This window comes from Oncorhynchus mykiss, chromosome Y, assembly GCF_013265735.2.
Source record: "Oncorhynchus mykiss isolate Arlee chromosome Y, USDA_OmykA_1.1, whole genome shotgun sequence".
Classification (NCBI taxonomy): Eukaryota; Metazoa; Chordata; class Actinopteri; order Salmoniformes; family Salmonidae; genus Oncorhynchus; species Oncorhynchus mykiss.
This window is the reverse complement of record NC_048593.1, coordinates 7,626,584-7,650,606: the sequence shown is the minus strand read 5'-3', so window position 1 is coordinate 7,650,606 and position 24,023 is coordinate 7,626,584. Positions and strand designations below refer to the sequence as shown.

At 42.0% G+C, this 24,023-nt stretch overlaps 1 protein-coding gene across 3 annotated transcripts in view; it reads right to left on the bottom strand.

Moving 5' to 3' along the window:
• Positions 1–13,713: 13,713 nt before the first annotated feature.
• The window catches only part of LOC110509575 (rho guanine nucleotide exchange factor 28), a 111,852-nt gene continuing 101,542 nt past the window's right edge, over positions 13,714–24,023 (bottom strand). For all 3 annotated transcript variants that reach the window (XM_036968085.1, XM_036968087.1, XM_036968086.1), the window contains one exon: positions 13,714–15,423. In XM_036968085.1, coding sequence (XP_036823980.1) covers positions 15,245–15,423 — 179 coding nt within the window. In that variant the 3' untranslated portion in view covers positions 13,714–15,244. The remainder of the gene's footprint in view (positions 15,424–24,023) is intronic.

The window sequence follows — 24,023 nt, the reverse complement described above, 5'->3', positions numbered from 1 at the left end:
ACTGTCCATGGTACTGATTTATGTGTGTCTGTGTGTGCGCATGCGTGCCTGCAAGTAGAACAAACATGTAGACTCACCCTACTTGTAGAGAAACGCCAATGCCGTCCTTCTCTCTTTCATGACTCTGTCATACAGTAGGCGCTATTAGTTTTAGTTGTCCTAGGATACCTGGATAAAATGCTTGCTTGATAGCTAGCCTAACTTCCTTTCATGGGCAATGATGTGCCTTTCAGGTTATGTTGATATAGGACTCGTTTTACTGTGGATATAGATACTTTTGTACCCGTTTCTTCCAGCATCTTCACAAGGTCCTTTGCAGTTGTTCTGGGATTGATTTGCACCTTTTGCACCAAAGTAGGTTCATCTCTAGGACACAGAACATGTCTCCTTCCTGAGCGGTATGACAGCTGCATGGTCCCGTGGTGTTTATACTTGCGAACTATTGTTTGTACAGATGAACGTGGTACCTTCAGGCATTTTGAAATTTCTCCCAAGGATGAACCAGACTTGTGGAGGTCTACAATTTTTTTCTGAGGTCTTGGCTGATTTCTTTTGATTTCCCCATGATGTCAAGCAAAGTGGCACTGAGTTTGAAGGTAGGCCTTGAAATACATCCACAGGTACACCTCCAATTGACTCAAATGATGCCAATTAGCCTATCAGAAGCTTCTAAAGCCATAACATCATTTTCTGGAATTTTCCAAGCTGTTTAAAGGCACAGTCAACTTAGTGTATGTACACTTCTGACCCACTGAATTATATGTGAAATAATCTGTCTATAAACTATTGTTGGAAAAATGACTTGTGTCATGCACAAAGTAGATGTCCTGACCGACTTGCCAAAACTATAGTTTGTTAACAAGAAATGTGTGGTGTGGTTGAAAAACGAGTTTTAGTGTATGTAAACATCCGACTTCAACTGTATGTGCTGACACTCACAGGCACGCATGTATGGATGAAAGCACGTATACACGTGCAATTGCACACACACGCACGCACTCTCTCTCTATCTCTATGCTCCTGCCACCCCCATTTTCTGAGCTCTTTTAATAAACAAGCTGACCTTGATGCAGCCGATGCTCAAAGTCAATTTACACCACCACACACACTCAGAATCAGACACACAAAGACACCTCACCTACTGCCGCTAGCCATGGGCAGAAAAACTGTGTTGCAATGTACGCTCTCTCCTGGTCTGTCTCTCTCTTTCTTGCTCTTTCTCAAATGAACACACACACACAAAGATTTGGCATGGGACCATCCCTGGGGGCTGAGCTTCCTGCCACCCAAGACCTCTATACCAGGTGGTCAGATGAAGGCCCTAAGAATTGTCAAAGACTCGAGCCACCCAAGCCATAGACTGTTCTCTCTGCTAACGCACGGAAGTGGTACCGGAGCGCCAAGTTTGGGACCAAAAGGCTCCTTAACACCTTCTACCCCGAAGCCATTAGACTGCTGAACAGTAAATTAAATAATTAGTTATTAATAATTGATTATTCGTCTCTGAAAATTGACTATTTGAATTAACCCCCTTATTCTATTATGATTATTATTTGCACAGACACTTGCACAGATCAAAACAAATCAAGCTTTATTTATACAGCACATTTCAGACATTGGGATGCAATGCAATGTGCTTCACACTATTTAAAAAAAATTAAAACTGAAATATTTACTACACAAACATAAAAGGATTCAAAAATACAAGAATAACAAAAAAATGTCATGACTAAAAAGCATCCCAAGGAAAAGCAAATAGAAAAAGGTATATTTTAAGATCTCAGTACATCCACTGTTTCAGCCCCCCTCAGGTTCTCTGGCAGGCTATTCCAGGGGCTGGGTGTATAATAACTAAAGGTTGCCTCTCAGTCCTGGGCTTTGGGATAGTTAGAAGGCCAGTGCAAGAGGACCTGAGGGTTCCTACTGGGTACATAACTTAAAGGAATGTCTGATGTATTGGGGTACAAAATTGTGGATTGATTTAAAAACCATTAGAAGAAGTAATTTTAAAACTCACAGGGAGTCAGTGCAGAGACCTTAAAACCAGTGTAATGTGTGCCATCCATCTGGTCTTGGTCAGTATCCAATCTGCAGCATTCTGTATGTTTTGCAGTTGACCAATGGCTTTCTTGGGTAGACCAGACAAGAGAGCATTACAGTAGTCAAGCCTGCTTGTAATATAAGCATGGATGAGTCTCTCCGTATCAGCCTGAGAGAGAAACAGGCGCACCTTGGCAATGTTACTCAGGTGCTAAAAAGCTATTTTGGTTCCATTCCTAATGTCAATCAATCAAATGTATTGATAAAGCCCTTTTTTACATCAGCCGATGTCACAATGTGCTCTACAGAAACCCAGCCTAAAACACCAAACAGCAAGCAATACAGATGTAGAAGCACTGTGTCTAGGAAAAACTCCCTAGAAAGGCCGGAACCTAGGAAGAAACCTAGAGAGGAACCAGGCTCTGAGGGGTGGCCAGTCCTCTTCTGGCTGTGCCGGGTGGAGATTATAACAGAAGATGGCCAAGATGTTCAAACGTTCATAGATGACCAGCGGGGTCAGATAATAATAATCACAGTGGTTGTAGAGGGTGCAACAGGTCAGCACCTCAGGAGTAAATGTGTGATTAGAAATTGGGTTCAGAATCTAAAATAACACTTAAGTTTTTTAACTGGTGTTTTATCTTTATTGCCCATGGTTCCAACAATAAATACATGGGTCTGGTCTTGATTTAACTGGAGGAAGTTGTGATCCAGTCTAATAATTTATTGTTGTACACTCGCTTGACCTTAAAACTTGTTACGGCTAGACGTTCCGCTAGCGGAACCCCTCGACAACATCCGGTGAAATGGCAGCGCGCCAAATTCAAATTAATTTACTATAAATATTAAACTTTCATGAAATCACACATGCAATACACCAAATTAAAGCTACACTTGTTGTTAATCCTGCCAACGTGTCAGATTTCAAAAAGGCTTTACGGCGAAAGCAAATCATGCGATTATCTGAAGACAGCACCCCATCAAACAAACACAGACAATCATATTTCATCCCGCCAGGCATGACACAAAACTCAGAAATAACAATATAATTCATGCCTTACCTTTGAATAACTTATTTTGTTGGCACTCCAAAATGTCCCATAAACATCACAAATGGTCCTTTTGTTCGATACATTCCGTCGTTATATCTCCAAAATGTCCATTTATTTGGCGAGTTTGAGTTCAGAAAAACACCGGTTCCAACTCGCGCAACATGACTACAAAATATCTAATAAGTTACCTGTAAACTTGTTCCAAACATTTCAAACAACTATCCTAATACAACTTTAGGTATTTTTTTACGTAAATAATCACATTTCAGACGGGATATACTGTGTTCAATACCGGACGAAAACAAAGTGGAGCGAGCTTTCAGGTCGCGCGCCCCAACCACAACAGTACACTAGACTCGACCCTCGTTCTGAATAGCCCTACTTCATTTCTCAAAGGAAAAACATCAACCAATTTCCAAAGACTGTTGACATCTAGTGGAAGCGATAGGAACTGCAAGCAAGTGCCACAGAAATCAAGATCCACATAGAAACCCCATTGAAAAGACCTCAAATGTTCTTTTCCTGGATGGATGTTTCTCAGGTTTTGCCAACCATATCAGTTCTGTTATACGCACAGACATTATTTTAAGTTTTAGAAACTTTAGAGTGTTTTCTATCTAAATCTATATGCATATCCTAGCTTCTGGGCCTGAGTAGCAGGCAGTCTACTTTGGGCATGCTTTTCATCCGGACGTGAAAATACAGCGCCCTAGCCCGAAGAGGCTAACCAAACACTAACTACACTGACACTGCGACACATACATACACACAAAGCACATGCATATTGATGCCACACACACACACACACAAACACACACACACACACATATTCCCTCACACTCTTCACATATGCTGCTGCTACTCTGTTTATTATCTATGCCCAGTCACTTTACCTCTACCTACATGTACATTTTACAACAATTACCTTGACTAACCCGTATCCCTGCATATTGACTCCGTTCCAGTACCCCTTGTATATAGCCCCGGTATTGTCATTTTATTGTGTTATTGTGATTTTTTGCACATTTTTCTTACTTACTTTTTTAAACTGCTTTATTGGTTAAGGACTAAGTAAGCATTTGACAGTAAGGTTGTATTCGGGCACGTGACAAATAAAACTTATTCTGTGAGACCATTGGCACAGAGCGGGATGATGATAGGGCCGATGACAGCTGGGGGAATCGGGAGTGTGCTCCAAGGGGACAAACTACAGAAACACCACGTCATCAGAGAAGACGGTTCAGTCCATTCACTGGCCACAACTGTCACTCTGTCCCTGGTCATCTAGGACTCTTATTCTCCCCTGTCCACCCCTATTCTCCATCTGTCAAACAGATGCTCTATGGCTGAGTGTCCTAGCTTGTCCATCGGTCTATCTGACTGCATGCAAGCTGCTTGTTACACTGACAGAAATGTCTGGTGATGCCGAGGGCTTAAGAACACACGTTTTAAGTGTTAACAATGCTTAAAGGGATAGTTTGTGACTTTGGCAATGAAGCCCTTCAACTTCTTCCCCAGTCAGATGAACTCGTGGATACCATTTTTAAGTCTCTGTGTCCAGGTCGAAGGAAGTTGCTAATTGCTAACTGGCATTAGCTCAATGACTAGAAGTACACGGAGTATACAAAACATTAAGAACACCTGCTCTTTCCATGACACGCTGACCAGGTGAATCCAGGTGAAAGCTATGATCCCTTATTGATGTCACTTGAAAAATCCACTTGAAATCAGTGTAGATTAATGAGAGACAGGTTAAATAAGGATTTCTAGGCGTTGAGACAATTGAGATATTGTGTGTGTGCCATTCATAGGGTGAATGGGCAAGACAAAAGATTGAAATGCCTTTGAATGCGGTATGGTAGTAAGTGCCAGGCACACCGGTTTGTGTCAAGAACTGCAACGCTGCTGGGTTTTTCACACTCAACAGTTTCCCGTGTGTATCAAGAATATCAAGAAACTACCTCTTAACTTCCTTCATACTGAACGAAAAGACATAAAAATGGTATCCACAAGTTCATCTGACTCTCCAGAATCCCAAACGATCCCCGTCTATTGCCTGTGGGGATGTCTGAAAACTAGCCAGCACGATCACAAAACCATATAATTATCATGATATTTTTAAGTGGTAAACGCACAGCCCGACCTCACCATTACTGAGACGCTTGCTTTTGAAGTCCACTGCAGACTGACATGCAGATAGCAGATAATCCCTCTCTTTCTGAGCGCCAGAATGTCAACCATTGGTTCATTACCTGGAGGGTAGGACATTGTTAAGGTTGAGAGTGATGTGACAGACAGGGTGCTGTTGGGAAAGATCACAGTTCTGACTGGGGTGGTGGTGATGAGGCTTCAGAGGATTAGAACGTCTTAGAGCCTGGACACCTCACAGGTGGAGAACAGGGGGACGGAGGATGATGGAGGGAGAGAGAGAGAGAGAAGGACAGGAAAAACGGCAGAGAGCAGGAGAAAAAGGAGATGTGAGGATGGAGGATAAAGAGGCTGGGGGCATTTAAAAAAAAAATTAATTAATTAATTGAACCTTTATTTTATCAGGGAGACATACTGAGACCAAGGTCTCTTTTGCAGATGAGCCCTGAATTACACACATTACAGAAAATACATAAATACAAAATAGAAACACAGTCATAAAAAACAAACACATTCATCCGTAAAAAGGTCTTCAATCAGCTTTCTGAATTGGCCTAGAGGCACCAAAATAACTCATTTAATTCCAGGAGCTGATTCAACAAATAAGGTGCCAAAAAAAATGTAGTAACTTGCTTGACATCAAAGAGGGCCAACCAACTTTCTGGTAGAGAATGATGTGATGAGTACTAAAATTGTTGCCCGTAATAAAGCGCAGCGCGCTATGACACACTGCATCTAACGGCTTTAATGAAGTGGCAGCTGCGTTCAGTCTAGGACCGATCAGAACATAGACTGAATAATGTACTTTCTACTATTTAGCGAGAGGCAGGACCTATTTTTTTTTATAGAAGCCCATTTGTATTCTCATCTTTTCATCTATCCAGATATTTTTATAAGAATGGACACAATCAATATGGACACCATCCAAAGTACATATGCTTAAATCATATTTTTATGCACTCTAGAGAACATATACATAGTTTTACCTGCATTCAATACTAATTTCAGTTTAATACAGTTTTTCTGTAATACAATGAAGGCAGACTGTAGTTCAGACAGAGCCTGGTCAACCATGGGGGAAATAGCATACACAACAGTATCATTGGCATTCAAGTCCAGGTTACAATTCTTTCCAGACATGTAAGCAGTAAAACTTAAAGAAAAGGACAGAGAATCGACCCCTGCGGGACACCTTTCGTAATATCCAGGAAACCTGATTTAACACCATCAGTAGATACACATTGAATTCCATCTGTCAAGTAATTTTAAAACCAGTTACATGCAGCCTGGTCTAGGCCAATTGAGTAAAGCCTCTGAATTTGCAATGAGTGGTCAACAGTATTGAAAGCATTTGATCTATGAAGAGAGCAGAACAATAACGCCTTTGATCCTTACAGTTAAGCACAAGTTATAACTAGGGACACAGCAGAGACAGTGCTATAACCTGGTCTAAAACCCAACATTTAGAATACATTTCAAAGATATGAAAGATCTTTGCTGAGAATAAATAAAGGATTCTACTATAGCTAGGCAAGAAAGTTTAAAAATAGGCCGATAATTATTTAGGTCACAAGGGTCACCACCTTGGTGAAGGGGGGGAGTACATGGGCCGCCTACCAAATCTTGGGGATAGTACCAGATATAATCATCAGGTTAAAAATATGTTCACAGGTACAGTATATGTCAGTCATTTGCGGTGAGTCACGCCAAACCAAAGCGAACCCAGGGTATATCCTCTGGTGTTCCGCACCTCTGTGGATTATCCATGCGCTCAAAGCCTTTTCAGACATACTGTCATCTTAACCAATAAGAGGAATTAACAATCCTCTTCTTCTTCAACAACAAAAAATCTCCATTATGGTCTTTTGAAGGTGGAACTTTCTGTCAGAGAGCAGCGAGTGGGAACATGCTTTTGAGTGTGATCAAACATTAGGCTGTCACACGTGCAGCTCAGCACACAACATCTAACCCAACACGGGGACACACCCTCTAACCCCTTCACATGACGCTCGATGGAGGAAGCTTTGGCAAATCATGTTTCCCCCTTTCAAACTAATTCCTGTGTGACAGCTTCTAAATGAATCCCCTGGTTCTGCCATGTAAACCTTAATGTTGTGATGACGTCGAACACAGGTCCATCACACAACGTTGAGAGTTGGGACAGGTCATCTGATATGAAAGAGGGGCGTCGGAAACAAAGGTGTGTGTTTGGGTATGTTTGTCTGTCTGTCTGTATATGTGTGTGTGTGCGTGCGTGCGTGTGTGGGTGAAAAGGGGGATCCCTCTGGGATCTGTTTCGCCACAGAATTTGTCGTTACATGCCATAGCTTTGAGAATTTCTTCCTTTATTTCATCAAAGCCACCAAATGTGTCTGTATTACAGTGTTTATGGATAAAGATTGCTGCACCTTGACACAGCTGGGGACAATATGTGTGTTAAAGGGGGCACATATGAGCCACTTTAAAGCCTATAGGTCCGAGGTCAAGATGAGAGGGTTAAAGGTCCATATGCAGATGTTTTCTCTATCTCTATCAAATCATTTTTTGGGGAACAATTAAGTACCTTAAGTACCTTACTGTGATTGTTTTCAATTAAAATTGTGAAGAAGAAACTTTGGTAAGACTGTCAGAGTAGTAATTTCAAACAGCTTTTACACTAAAAGGGCATTATCATATTTTTCACAATTTTCCAGTATTATTAAAACCTCAGTGTGGAAATGTATATAAAACACAGCATGTTTTGACATCACTGGGCCTTTAACATAACATCCCTCGCTTATTTGTCATATTACTTGATTTGCGATTAAAATAGAATTCAACAACTACAAATACTGACTGCTTGTCTGGAGGCATACATATACACTGAACAAAAATATATATGCAACATGTAAAGTGTTGGTCCCATGTTTCATGAGCTGAAATAAAATCCCAGAAATATTATTCACACATAAAAAGCGTATTTCTCTCACATTTTGTGCATAAATTTGTTTACATCCACCTGACAGGTGTGGCATATCAAAAAGCTGATTAAACAGCATGATCATTACACAAGTGCACCTTGTGCTGGACACAATAAAAGGCCACTTTAAAATGTGCAGTTTTGTCACACAACACAATGCAACACATGTCTCAAGTTTTGTTGGAGCGTGCAATTGGAATGCTGACTGCAGGAATATCCATCAGATCTGTTGCCAGATAATTAAATGTTAATTTCTCTACCGTAAGCTGCCTCCAATGTCGTTTTATAGAATTTGGCAGTACGTCCCACCGGCCTCACGTGCAACGTGTCACCACGCCAGCCCAGGACCTCCACATCCGGATTCTTCAGCTTCGGGATCGTCTGGGGGAGGAGTATTTCTGTCTGTAATAAAGTAATTTTGTGGGGAAAAACTCATTCTGATTGGCTGGGCCTGGCTCCCCAGTGGATGGGCTTGGTTGCCAAGTGGGTGGGCCTATGCCCTCCAATGCCCACTCATGGCTGCAGCCCTGCTCAGTCATGTGATATCCATAGATCTAAGCAATGGCAACTAATGTTCTCAAATTCCAAACCTTCATACTCCACTGCTATGACTATTCCTCATGTAACCCTGGCATGCCACCACAGCCCTACTGCCCGGGGAAAACTAGTTTATGGAAGTTGTAAAACGAAATAAAAAATAAATGAGAAAAAAATTGTTACACCTAAAGTTGATTTTCCTCCCATAAAGCTTGTTTTGATGCCAAACACACTAGACTGTAGTTATACCGAGGCTAGTGTGTCACCATATATCAGCCAGAGAGGAATCCAATAAGTTGCATAAATGCTGTATATTGTTGGTATCTCTAATAAAATCCCTCCTCAGCTGGATGTGTTTTAATGGTTGTTATTTATATTTGGACTGGACAGTTTTATTCCGAACGCCCACAGAAATCATTACAGTTCCCCATGGGGAGGGCATAAGCACTCTGCATTCTCAACACTCCGCGGTTGTGAACACACACACACACACACACACACACACACACTCCACGTTCCTCTGGGGTAGATGACTCAGAAGTAGGGAGGTGACAAATGGATAATTTTTCTTAACGGCCAATTTTATAGTTTTTCTGTTAAAACGATAAGAAAAATGTATAAAATTCCACGTGAATTCACAACACAGATGGTCTGCATCACACTTCCTGCAGAGAGAGAAAGAACATTTGATCATTTATGCTGCCGCTGCTCTTGCTTTCCACGAGAGTGGCGCGTGTAACTTGTTGTTGTCATCCACTCACAAAACATCAAAACACATTAGGCTACAGTCATAGGAGCTAGAGACTCTGTGGCAAGTTATTAGGAGATATCTAGGCTAATCAATGGAACATTTAATTAAAATTTCAAAACTAAAAGTTCAATTTAAAAAGGACAGGTTACAACACCAAGAGCCAACAGGCAAGCTGCTACTTAATAATCTGAATTGAGTTGTTGTTATTTATTGTATGAAGGGGAGAAAGCACACAGTTAAAGTTATGTAGTCTCAATTAGTCAGGCTTCCCCAAAAATGTACCAAGAAAATAAGAAAAATACATCACATATTGCATCTTTCGCCTCTGTGTTTCATAATTTTTTTCAATTAGTCAGGCTTCCCCAAAAATGTACCAAGAAAATAAGAAAAATACATCACATATTGCATCTTTCGCCTCTGTGTTTCATAATTTTTTTCAAAATTCGTAAGAGGCTGAATGTATCTCACTAGAGGAAGCATCCCAGCGTGTGAAACAGCACCCCTCTGTCTCAGTATGTATAGCTCATCTATCTGATGTTGTCTGCTTAAAAAGAGTATGACATTGTTGCCGCCAGTAGCATTGAATGCATCGGGAGCCAGCGAGCATTTGGTCTCCCTTCATAAAAAAATTATAGACATTCAGCGTTGAGCTAAACTGAGCTATGAATGGTCCTGGAGCAAAACAACAAAAAAAACATCAAGGGAAGCCATGTTGGATTTGGCTTCACAACAATCACATCAAAAGCAAAACGGAATTTACAGAAAAAACGTTAAATGTTGCATCTCGTTGGGTCATTGTCCTCCGGTGGCTAGCTAGCTAAAATCGTCCCTTTCCTAAATTAGCCATGGATGGAGATAGGAATGTGGACTTTTAATGATTTTTTTATTAAATCTCTGTACTGGCCAATGATTATAACAGTGATTCAGATCCAACAATTAACTCATACATTGTGTCTCTGGCAGGATGGAAGTTCAATATGTAGCTGGTTGTAGTAGGCTAATGTTAATTAGCTGTCCTGGCGCATCATTGCCCATAAAAGGAAGTTAGGCTAGCAAGCAAGCATTTTAGCCAGGTAGCCTTGGACAACAAAAACTAAAATCTTGTACTGTCATAGACTGTTTCGTCAACATGAAAGAGAGGAGAATGGCATTGGCGTTTCTCTACAAGTAGGGTTAGTGAGTCAACATGTTTTTCTCCACACACACAAATCAGTACCATGGACAGTCACATCATATTAGCTTACTTTGATTGGACTAAATTGTTTTTGGTATATTTTAGGTGTCACTGTATTAGACTAAGCATAGGTGATTTGATGATGTTGAAGTTGAAATGGTGATGGAATAGTGGAGGCAACGCCTGTTTTCTTTGCAACTTGCGGTAACTCTCTGTGGTTCTAAATCATTAGTTGTTTAGTAGTCAGAAAATGTTGGAAACATTAACTTGCTTGACCCTGCTGTAGGTCATGTAACTGTTTGTTAAATGCAATATGCTTTATGGACTTCACCAGACAGATGTTGGTCTCCAGTTTTGTGATGAAACAACCTTTATTTTACTAGGCAAGTCAGTTAAGAAGAAATTCTTGTTTACAATGATGGCCTACCCCGGCCAAAGCCGGACGACGCTGGGCCAATTGTGTGTCTCCCTATAGGACTCCCAATCACGGCCGGATGTGATATAGCCTGGATTCGAACCAGGTACTGTGGTGACGCGACACCTCTTGCACTGAGATGCAGCGCCTTAGACCGCTGCCCCACTCGGGAGCCCAAAATATACCACGGTGGCAAGGCATACTTTTATTTAACTAGGCAAGTCACGGCCAGTTGTGTTACAGCCTGGATTCGAACCCGAGTGTAGCAGTAGTAGTGGAGTAGTGATGCCTCAAGAACTGAGATGCTGTGCCTTAGACCGCTGCACCACTCGAGAGCCCCAGCAAACAGTATGAACTAACAGATTATAGCGCAAATACAAAGGTTGTTAATATGGATTTTATTCTGTCTTGGCTTCCCCACTGTTTGACACACGCACCGCTACTGTATGTTAGTCGACCAGCGCGAGTCGACTTGATTACTATCTCTCTCTCTCTCCCCTCCCTGCTCCCCTTATCACTCACGTACACACACCACACTGCCCTTACCCCTCTCCATGCTTGAGCAGCTGCTTGGCTTCTCTCTCCCTCCTGCAATACAGGGGAAAAAACGATGGTGATGGTGCAACGTTGAAAGTCACTGAGCTCTTCAGTAAGGCCATTCTGCTGCCAATGTTTGTCTATGGAGATTGCATAGCTATGTACTCGATTTTATACACCTGTCAGCAACGGGGGTTGCTGAAATAGCCGAATCCACTCATTTGAAGGGGTGTCCACATACTTTTGTATATATAGTGTATAAACAAACAAATGTAAACGATTTTACAATTACAGATCATATAAGGAAATCAGTCAATTGAAATAAATTCATTAGGCCCTAATCTATGGATTTCATATGACTGGCAATAAAGATATGCATCTGTTGGTCATAGATAAAAACATTTTTTTAAAGGTAGTGGCGTGAAACAGAAAACCGGTCAGTATTTGGTGTGACCACCATCTGATGTAAGGACTTAAGAAATACATTTGATTGATTGATACTGTATTGCCACTAGCAACTTTGGTCTCACCAGTTACCAGCCTAACAATGTTTTCCCTTAAATATCTCCATTGTATGTGTTTGTGTCAGTCCCCCATTGAGAGCTCATCTTTATTCAGACCTACATGCTGCTCTAGTGAACACACACACACACACACACACACACACACACACACACACTTACACAGTGCTCCAGCCTCTCCTTCCGCTTCACTCCCTTTGGCAGCCCCTGCCAGGTTGCCATGGTAACATCCGGAAGCGAGTCCCTTTGTGAAGGTTCTGGAGAGTTAAACTAAAACAAAAGGAACATTTTCATTTTCATGCTACTCTCGCTTTCTGCTCCAGCTTCAACATACTGATACAGTACAACAATCCTATGCCGCACGCACCCACGCAAATCCAATTAGACTAGGTATGCCACCAGAGACTCAAAGCGCTGATATTGCAAAGACTAATCTCAGTTTGAGCTGCAGAGCTGGCTATTGGGAAATAAGGGTAATGGAAACAGTGGAAACACGAAAGAGGCTACCTGGAGAATAGAAGGAGATCAAACACTGGGACTAAACAAACCCATCAAGGTCAGCAAAAAGATAAGTCCTCTTCTACTACCCTCCAACTTCACTCCCAGGAGAGATTATAGGAGGAGAAAATAAGGGAGAGGGAGGGGTAGAGAGAGAGGGGAGAGGTGGGGGGTGGGGGTTTGAGGTAAGAGGGCTGTTGTATATCTTATTCATGTTTAGGGAGACAGGCAGGCATGTCATACTAACCTTAGAGCCAGCGAGTGAAGTGATGCACCTGCTGGCTTGCCACCTGCCACCTCTGGCACCTGTGTGTCGATTCATCAAGGTGTCTGTGTTTGTACGTGTCTATATAGGGCGGATGACTGGGCCAGCTGAACACCATCTATCCCCACATAACATATTCCAATAACAGGCACGTTCAAACCACTGACTGGTATACAGAACTCTCTCAGTCAAGTCAACATGACTGAGGTAGTGTTACAGTGTACTGAACTGAAAGGGTTGTCAGTTTGGTGGTTTTACCCATAGAAGTTTGAATGAATTCTCAACCTATTCCTATGGTTTTACCCTCCTGTTACATTCGTGTTTCAGAAGAAGCCGTATAATAACAATACAAACATCAAACACATATAAATGATTTGCATTTATATTCCACGATATCTAATACAGAGTAATGTTGTAGACAAGATAATGTACATAACCATATCTCCGTGTTATGATGCACTACAGACCAATCCAACGTACAACATAACCCAACAAGGAGTACAAGCGATAAAGCTCATCGACTATAAATAAATGAAGGCAGTGAAATATACACATAAAAGTAAATTGACTGTATCACATCGTATCGACAACAAAAAATCTGAACATAACCATTGTGCTGTTTTATATGTACGTCGATGAAGCTACCTATTACAATACCCTTGTGTATAACTAGATACTACGGCCGACTTCCAAATGGCACAGTATTCTCTATATTTTTCACACTTTTGACCAGAGCCCCACGGGCCATGGTCAAACCTGGAGCTCTATATAGGGAATAGTTAACCATTCAGGACACACCCTACAATGTCCTTTAGGTTTAACGCTTTATTTTTGTTTTTAATGGTGGCTGCAGGACAGCTAAAGGCTGACTTTCAGGACATCTCAATGGTCATTAAAAAACAAAACATATTGGCACTAAAGTAGAACATGAATATTCAAGTGCAATGGTACAGCTCTTAGTAAAAAAAAAAGCACGGTCACCTCTTAAATGCGTACAAGATTAATTTCATCAGTCACCCTTCAACCATAGCTTACTACCCCATTACAATATCATTGCCGTGCATCACATTGTGATGCTTTTGCTAAAAATATGTGAGGCATCACAATGTGGTGCATATAAACTGATACCAGGCTGACTTTACTATATTAGCAACTATATGTCAGACAAAATCCTAAATGACTGAACACCAAGTACAAGAAACAACATGCTATGAAATATGTGCCTTGATGAAAACAATGTAAAAAAATGGACATATTTGGTATCATTCACATCCAAAGTATTGTTTACATATAGAGTGCACTCTGTCACAGATGTAATACTTCAAAGTTCATTGAACATACAGTTTAGGAATGTTTCTGCCCTATGGTTTTTGACCCCGATATGCAGTTGACCCTAATAAAATCTGTACTTCATCATATAGGCGGTAGTAGTGCAGTGTACGCTACTGTATCATTGATGGATTGCTATAGTCACAACATTATTCCTTAAAATCACAAGTCCTTCAGATGAAAACAAAGGCGTAGCCAGACAGGCTGAGAAACACACCAAATCCCTTCTGATCATGGCATTTCACCTCATCCTTCACATCTAATGTGTATGCCGCATCCCGCTCGCCTTGTAAATAGAGCTTGTCTGATGAATGGGCGAGCAGCAGTTTATTCCGCCAATCAACCACAGACCGACTGTAGAGATTCAGCCTTTCTAGTGATATCTGACCCTCTGCTCTCTCTTTTTCCCCTGTGGTAACAGAGTGGACACCATTTCATTTGGGGAGAGCCTAATAAATAGCGCTGGACGGATGGGGACTAAAGGACAAGGGAGGGACAGAGAGATGTAGACTGAAGCAGACTTAGGGCAGTGTGGGCCAGGGAAACAGAGATGGAGACTGATACGGGGGTGAGGAAAAAGGGGTAAGGCACTGCAGTAGGGTTGGGCAGGGGAAACAGAGAAATATATTATGTCAATGGAGGGCCTCAGTCACAAAGGCCCGGTGGCAGACCTGGAGCTGAACTCTAAACAGAGACGGACACACACACACTGTACATTCATGGACAAGTATAAACATATAGCAGTATAAAAGTCTCTCTCACAGGCAACACTTGGAGACACATATGGAGGGCACCAGGCAAAGATCACGGAGGGCAGAGGGGCAAAGCATGATGGGGAAGGGAGATGACTTTATATGTGCCAGATCTGGTTCTTCTTAAAACCTGGCCTAGCTATTTACTGTCCAGTCTGAGCCATTAAAGTCAATCCAGTCTGTGATTCTGAGCCTTCCTAAATCCATATCAAGTCTTTTGAGTCCTAGATTTGAAGGAGAGGGTTTCAAGGTCTGTCTGTCCAGCCTCAGAGGTACACAATGTTCTCCTCTCCCCCCTCCTCCCCATCCCCACTATCCGTCTCCAGGGGGACCAAGGAGGAGAGGACCAGTTGGTGGTCGCCATGGTGAGGTGCACCCTGATACTGTCCAGCCACAGTTGCCGTCGAGGACCACGTCTCCCTCACATAGCTGTGTGTGTTTATATCTGTATGGGTATAAATACATTATGTTTATATTAATTCATATTAAAGAGATAGTTCACCCATAATACAAAATGACACATATTACAAAATGCCACAAAAGTATCTACAAGTGAAGCAAAAAAAAAAATGCTAATATCGGTCCCATGACTTGAATGGGATTTGTGCCACAAATGCTAAAACGTTAGCAAGTGGAAACAGTGCCAGGGAAACTAAACCAAAGCATGGATTGCTGTCATAGATTGTCAATAGGAAACCATTATGTAATTTGGATGAAGTATCCCTTTAAGCAATTAATCATAGATATTAATCATATATATTCAAACTTAACCAACCACCAGCATTAAAGGCCCAGTACATTATTTTCCTGTGTTTTAAATATATTTCCACACTATGAGATTGGAATAATACTGTGATATCGTGAAAATTATGAAAATGCCCTTTTAGTGTAAGAGCTGTTTGAAAAGACCACCTGCAATTGGTGGGATGGAGTTTTGACCTGGCTGGTGACATCACCAGGTGGTAAATTAGTTAATAGACCGATAAAAAAAGAGAGTTCCAATAACAGCTAGTTTTCGGTTTTCCCCTCAGACCACTCCCAGCTAGTGCTGAGCGATTAGTGCTTTTTGAAGTTGGTTTCGGTTAGAATATTTTTTTGAATCATTAAATGCACTATGTATTATGTGGGTTGAATGCTGTAACGGCTCATCATTTATTAACCATTCAACGTACTTTACTTTTTTGTCGTTTTTTGTACTTTTACCCCTTTTTCATGATATCCAATTGGTAGTTAACAGTCTTATCCCATAGCTGCAACTCCCGTACGGACTCGGGAGAGGCGAAGGTCGAGAGCCATGCATCCTCCGAAACACGACGCTGTGTGCCAAGAAGCAGACTTTGGTTGCCAGTTGTACGGTGTTTCCTCTGACACGTTGGTGCGGCTGGCTTCCGGGTTAAGCGAGCAGTGTGTCAAGAAGCAGTGTAGAACATTGATTCATGTCACACTGCTCGCTTAACCCGGAAGCCAGCCGCACCAATGTGTCGGAGGAAACACCATACAACTGGCAACCGAAGTCAGCTTGCAGGCGCCAGGCCCGCCACAAGGAATCGCTAGAGCGCGATGGGACAAGGACATCCCGTCAGGCGAAACCCTCCCCTAACCCGGATGACGCTGGGCCAATTATGCGCCGCCTCATGGGTCTCCCGGTTACGGCCGGCTAGCCTAGTGCATCACCCCCAACGTAGCATTGCGGACTTCTCCATTGACAATGATTGACTTCCGCTGGAACCCAAAGAGTTTCATGCATCTGGTGACATGAGGTGAAAGAAACACAGACCGGACAAGTAGCCACGTGATGGATCATGGTCATTTTAGTTCATTATACCGTTTTCTGCCATAAACTATGTAGAACGTTGTAGAACATCTGTTGGAAAATCCCTACTACATTGTACCGTTCGGGCATGATCTGATTTATCTCTAGAGAAAATGCAGTGCAAGGTGCACATTGAGCTCACAGAAAAAAACTGAAATAACTGAACCGACGTCGGTCAATTTGTTAAAAAAATAATCAACATTTTGGTTAATCGCGTAGCACTAGTCCTACTAAAATTGTTGCTTAAGCTTTTTTGTTTATTTTGTACCATTTTAATTGAAAACAATCAAAAGATATTTAATTGTTACCCAGAAAGTATTGAGATAAACCTTTAACTATCTCTCTCACATACAACAGCCAGACATGAACAATAATAATTTTAAACAAAACACACAGAGCCAGAGGAGAGAAGGGAAGGAGGGAACGACAAAGGAGAAAGTGGGATGAAGAGAAACCGAACAGGAAAGAAAATATAAAATAATAGAACAGCTAGCTAGATAAATAGCCCATCAGGATGGACCCGGCTGACTGCCCACTATAATGAGCTCATCCTAAAGTTGTTGAGCCTCATCCATCTCCTCTCTAACTACATACATCAACCACCGCAGCTGTGTGTAGGGGGGTGTGTGTGGGGGTGTGTGTGTCATACATCAACGACCGCAGCTGTGTGTGGATGTGTGTGTGTGTGTCATACATAAACCACTGCAGCTGTGTGTGTGTGTGTGTGTGGGTGTGTGTGTGTCATACATCAACCACTGCAGCTGCATGCAGTAGTGTCCTGTTTCCTCTCAGCACAAGAAATTCAATGAATAACACAGCCTCAGTTCAGCCATTGATAACATCTCTTTTCTCTTTTACTTAAAAAAGAGTTTAACTGACTGTTGTCATTTTGGCACTGTCATCATTATCATTAGGAACAAAAATGACACCTGCAGGCCCAGATGGGGCCCTCAGAATGAGGAAGGAGGGAGAGTGTGTGTCTCTGTGTTTGTGTTGATGTGTGCATCACAGGAGGCTTCTGAGGGGAGGACAGCTCATAATAATGTCTGGAACGGAGCAAATGGAATGACATCAAAGAAATGGAAACCAGGTGATCAATGTATTTGACACCATTCCACCTTTTCCGCTCCAGCCATTACCACAAGCCTGTCCTCCCCAATTAAGGTGCCACCAACAACCTGTGGCGTGCATGCAGTTGTGCATGTGTGCATGTACAGTGCCTTGCGAAAGTATTCGGCCCCCTTGAACTTTGCAACCTTTTGCCACATTTCAGGCTTCAAACATAAAGATATAAAACTGTATTTTTTTGTGAAGAATCAACAACAAGTGGGACACAATCATGAAGTGGAACGATATTTATTGGATATTTCAAACTTTTTTAACAAATCAAAAACTGAAAAATTGGGCGTGCAAAATTATTCAGCCCCTTTACTTTCAGTGCAGCAAACTCTCTCCAGAAGTTCAGTGAGGATCTCTGAATGATCCAATGTTGACCTAAATGACTAATGATGATAAATACAATCCACCTGTGTGTAATCAAGTCTCCGTATAAATGCACCTGCACTGTGATAGTCTCAGAGGTCCGTTAAAAGCGCAGAGAGCATCATGAAGAACAAGGAACACACCAGGCAGGTCCGAGATACTGTTGTGAAGAAGTTTAAAGTCGGATTTGGATACAAAAAGATTTCCCAAGCTTTAAACATCCCAAGGAGCACTGTGCAAGCGATAATATTGAAACGGAAGGAGTATCAGATCACTGCAAATCTACCAAGACCTGGCCGTCCCTCTAAACTTTCAGCTCATACAAGGAGAAGACTGATCAGAGATGCAGCCAAGAGGCCCATGATCACTCTGGATGAACTGCAGAGATCTACAGCTGAGGTGGGAGACTCTGTCCATAGGACAACAATCAGTCGTATATTGCACAAATCTGGCCTTTATGGAAGAGTGGCAAGAAGAAAGCCATTTCTTAAAGATATCCATAAAAAGTGTCGTTTAAAGTTTGCCACAAGTGACCTGGGAGACACACCAAAACATGTGGAAGAAGGTGTTCTGGTCAGATGAAACCAAAACTTTTTGGCAACAATGCAAAACGTTATGCTTGGCGTAAAAGCAACACAGCTGAACACACCATCCCCACTGTCAAACATGGTGGTGGCAGCATCATGGTTTGGGCCTGCTTTTTTTCAGCAGGGACAGGGAAGATGGTTAAAATTGATGGGAAGATGGATGGAGCCAAATACAGGACCATTCTGGAAGAAAACCTGATGGAGTCTGCAAAAGACCTGAGACTGGGACGGAGATTTGTCTTCCAACAAGACAATGATCCAAAACATAAAGCAAAATCTACAATGGAATGGTTAAAAAATAAACATATCCAGGTGTTAGAATGGCCAAGTCAAAATCCAGACCTGAATCCAATCGAGAATCTGTGGAAAGAACTGAAAACTGCTGTTCACAAATGCTCTCCATCCAACCTCACTGAGCTCGAGCTGTTTTGCAAGGAGGAATGGGAAAACATTTCAGTCTCTCGATGAGCAAAACTGATAGAGACATACCCCAAGCGACTTACAGCTGTAATCGCAGCAAAAGGTGGCGCTACAAAGTATTAACTTAAGGGGGCTGAATAATTTTGCACGCCCAATTTTTCAGTTTTTGATTTGTTAAAAAAGTTTGAAATATCCAATAAATGTCCTTCCACTTCATGATTGTGTCCCACTTGTTGTTGATTCTTCACAAAAAATACAGTTTTATATCTGTATGTTTGAAGCCTGAAATGTGGCAAAAGGTCGCAAAGTTCAAGGGGGCCGAATACTTTCGCAAGGCACTGTACGTGCACACGCAAGTGTGTGCTTGTGTGTGTGTGCATGCGTAGGACAGGTGCATAGCCATGGCCTTGGAGTGAGTGAAGGGAGGGTTCGACCATTAGACCATTAGGTGGGGTGAGTTACGTCCAGAGGGGTGGATACTGTCTAGCAGTAGAGCTGGTGTGCTGTTGTGGCTGTGGTAAAAGATGGTGTGGTCTATAAAATCGCCTTATTGTGTTGCCACAGGAATTGTTTTATTTGAATTGAACCTTTATTTAACTTAGCAAGTCAGTTAAGAACAAATTCTTATTTACAATGACAGCCTACCGGGGAACAGTGGGTTAACTGCCTTGTTCAGGTGCAGAACGACAGATTTTTACCTTGTCAGCTCAGGGATTTGATCCAGCAAACCTTTCAGTTACTGGCCCAACGCTCTAACCACTAAGCTACCTGCCGCCCCAGAATGTGTTTGACTGCCTGAATACCACTGGTGTGTGTGTGTGTGTGTGTGTGTGTGTGTGTGTGTGAGAGTGTGTGTGTGAGAGTGTGTGTGCCACTGTTAGCCATGATCTTAGGTTTTTCACTGGGTTCTGATAGACTGTAAAACCATAGGACACAGACTTTCTTACTAGTCACTACACTCCTCACAGAGACGTGGGTCAGACTGATCGGAAGGCTACAAGAAATGGAGGCCATTTTGGAAATGTAATAGAAGGGGATTACTGTTCAAATCAGTGACATAAAATGCAATGGGATATTTTGAATGAATTTAACACCAAGTGTAATGTCAGGAGGCTTGTCAATTCATTAAAAGGCCAGTGAATCAGGATTATCTTCACACTAAGGGACACTCACAGAACTACAATGAGATTCTATTTCTATGGGTCCAGGACAATAACTCACTACACCATCATACTGAGCACTCATCTTCATAGCTTTCATCACATCTTTCTTTTCAGAAGCAAACTAGTATTCTGGTACATTTCTTATTTTCAAAAGGCCATAATTATTCAACAGCTAGGCGAGATGAGAATATCTGATTGGAATCAGTGGATCAAAAGTCGTTTCAGGAAATTCAATCTTTCCAGTTTTTCCATTATCACTGTGCAGGAGTACATTATGGAAATCCTGAGAGAAGGAACAATCCCAAAGGCCCTGTGTGAGGGAGCAGAACAGTCCACACCTGGAGGAGAGGATGAGAAATAGAATCAAACTTCTGATAGCCCTGAGCAAGATATGGAGGATGGAGGATTTCCATCTGAAATAAGACCTTTTTTGGATCAAATACTAGTTAAATAAACGCTATATAAAAAAATATTCAAGGTGAGATATTGGTTTCCTGGAAGCTATTCTAGTTGTGTTGTGGGATGTGAGAGTTCTGTAATGTGGGATTGTATACAGACTCAGAGTGCACTAATACAGTATACCACCAAATAAAATGCATTAAATAGTAATGAATTATGCATTGTGGTTAGATCTTATACCGTCTATGAGATCAATAGAAGGTAAGAAGGTGAGATACACTGGATATACAAAAGTATGTGGACGGGATTCTGTTAGATGACTAATGTGGTGACACTGCTTCACGGTAAGTATAATGTGTGTTTTATATGTGACCCATTTCAGGAAACAAGGCATATGTCGCAAGTTACGACTTGTCAAAATGCATTTTTAGGCAGAAATGCCTTCTGGAACATGTGAACTTTCATGTGCCTTAATAACAAACTTGTATGCAATCTGTAAATACAAATAAATAGTTAAATTACCAGCCATGTTGGTTAAGCCACAGAAACAGACACCAACCTTCCCACTAGCCATGATTGGCTGAGATAATGAGTGGGCTGAACATACCCGAGAGAGGAGTTTGGAGTCTACCATATGGTCAGTCTGTGTTGGTAATCCTGTTGAACGCAGATATAACACGTGTCTAATTTTGACAGAAAGTGGTTTCATTTCAAGCTAAAGTGTACTGTTAGCTAGCTAGCTCCCTAGCTAGCGTTACGTGTATGACATTATCATTCGTGTCCCAGAGCCGTTTGCTTTGCTAGTTAGAGCCTAATGTTAGCTAGCTAACGTTGAACCTGGTTGGTTAGCTCCCAGTAGATTCATGCAGGGTAGTAATGACATGATTTGGCACTATGTTCATTGTTGTTTAACTAGCTAACGTTAGCTGGATGGCTCGTTAGCTAACATTACGTGACGTGTGTGAACTTACACGTTGTTTACCTAGCATACCAAAACATTCAAAAGGCCTTTTTCTCAAAAGTAAGTTTACAAGTTTATCAACATTGAAAGCAGAATTACTTTCCCATTATTCCTTAAAAATGCAGTGAATGATAAACCATTTTGTAGCTCTGGGTCTCTACTTTTGCTACATAAGACCCTTCAAATGACTGGATTTGGCTAATTTGGCTACCAGTTGCTCACAGGTGTATAAATTCAAACACACAGCCATGCAATCTCCATAGAGAAACATTGGCAGTAAAATAGTCTTACTGAAGAGCTCAGTGACGTTCAACGTGGCACTGTCATAGAATGTCACCTTTCGACAAGTCAGTTTGTCTCATTTCTGTCCTGCAAGAGCTGCCCCAGTCAACTGTAAGTGCTGTTATTGTGATGTGGAAACGTCTAGGAACAACAATAGCTTAGCTGTGAAATGTTAGGCCACACAAGCTCACGGAAGGGGACAACCGAGTGCTGAAACGTGTAAAAAAAAAAAAAACGGCCCTCGGTTGCAACACTCACTACCGAGGTCCAAACTGCCTCTGGAAGCAACATCAGCACATTAACTGTTTGTTGGAAGCTTCATGAAATGGGTTTCCATGGCCGAGCAGCCGCACACAAGCATAATATCACCGTGCGCAATGCCAAGCGTCGGCTGAAGTGGTGTAAAGCTCACCGCTATTGTAATGGACATGCGTTCTCTGGAGTGAGGAATCACGCTTCACCATCTGGCAGTCCGACGGACAAATCTGAGTTTGGAGGATGTTAAGAGAACGCTACCTGCCCCAATGCATAGTGCCAACTGTAAAGTTTGGTGGAGGAGGAATAATGGTCTGGGGCTGTTTTTCATCGTTCGGGCTAGTCCTCTTAATTCCAGTGAAGGGAAATCTTAACGCTACAGCATACTATTCTAGACATTCTAGATGACTCTGTGCTTCCAACTTTGTGGTAACAGTTTGGGGACTGGTCCTGTTTCAGAATGACAATGCCCCGATGCACAAAGCAAGGTCCATACAGAAATGTTTTGTCGAGATCGGTGTGGAGGAACTTGAGGTCAGGAACACCTTCAAAACCATAGCGCCCTCCAAGATCATCACTAAGCTAAAAGTCCTGGGATTGAACACCTCCCTCTGCAACTGGATCCTGGACTTCCTGACAGGCTGGCCCCAGGTGGTGAGGGAGGGTAGGCAACAACACATCCGCCACGCTGACCCTCAACAGAGGGGCGCCTCCTGTACTCTCTGTTCACCCATGACTGCGTGGCTGACTCCAACACCATCATTTGGTATTTGGTATTTTATTAGCTGTTCCACAAGCAGCAGCTACTCTTCCTGGGGTCCACACAAAACATGAAACATGACAATACAGAACATTAATAGAACAGCTCAAGGACAGAAGTACATAAATTGAACAAATTACAAAAAAGGTACACGTAGCCTACATATTAATACATACACACAAACTATCTTGATCAAATAGGGGAGAGACGTTTTGCCATGAGGTGTTGCTTTATCTGTTTTTTGAAACAAGGTTTGCCGTTCACTTGCAATTTGGGATTTTCAACACATTCATGTTTTTATAGAAAAGAAGAAGTAACGCAGTCAAGTCTCTCAACTCTTAGCCAAGAGAAACTGAGATGCATAGTATTTATATCAGCCCTCTGATTACAACGAAGAGCAAGACGTACCACTCTGTTCTGGGCCAGCTGCAGCTTAACTAGGTATTTTCTTGCAGCAATCGGCCACACGACTGGACAATATTCCAGATAAGACAAAACTAGAGCCTGCAGAACTTGCTTTTTGGAGTGTGGTGTCAAAAAAGCAGAGCATCTCTTTATTAGGGCCAGACCGCTCCCCATCTCTACCATTGGTAGCTATGTTATATGTTTTGACCATGACAGTTTACAATCTAAGGTAACATCAAGTAATTCAGTCCCCTCAATTTGTTCAACAGCCACACCATTCACTACCAGATTCAGCTGAAGTCTAGAATTTAGGGAATGATTTGTACCAAATAGAGTGCTCTTAGTTTAAGAGATGTTCAAGACCAGTTTATTTCTGGCCACCCATTCCAAAACAGACTGCAACTCTTTGTTAAGGGTTTCAGTGACTTCATTAGCTGTGGTTGCCGATGCGTATATGGTTGAATCATCAGCATACATGGACCCATATGCTTTGTTTTATGCCAGTGGCAGGTCATTGG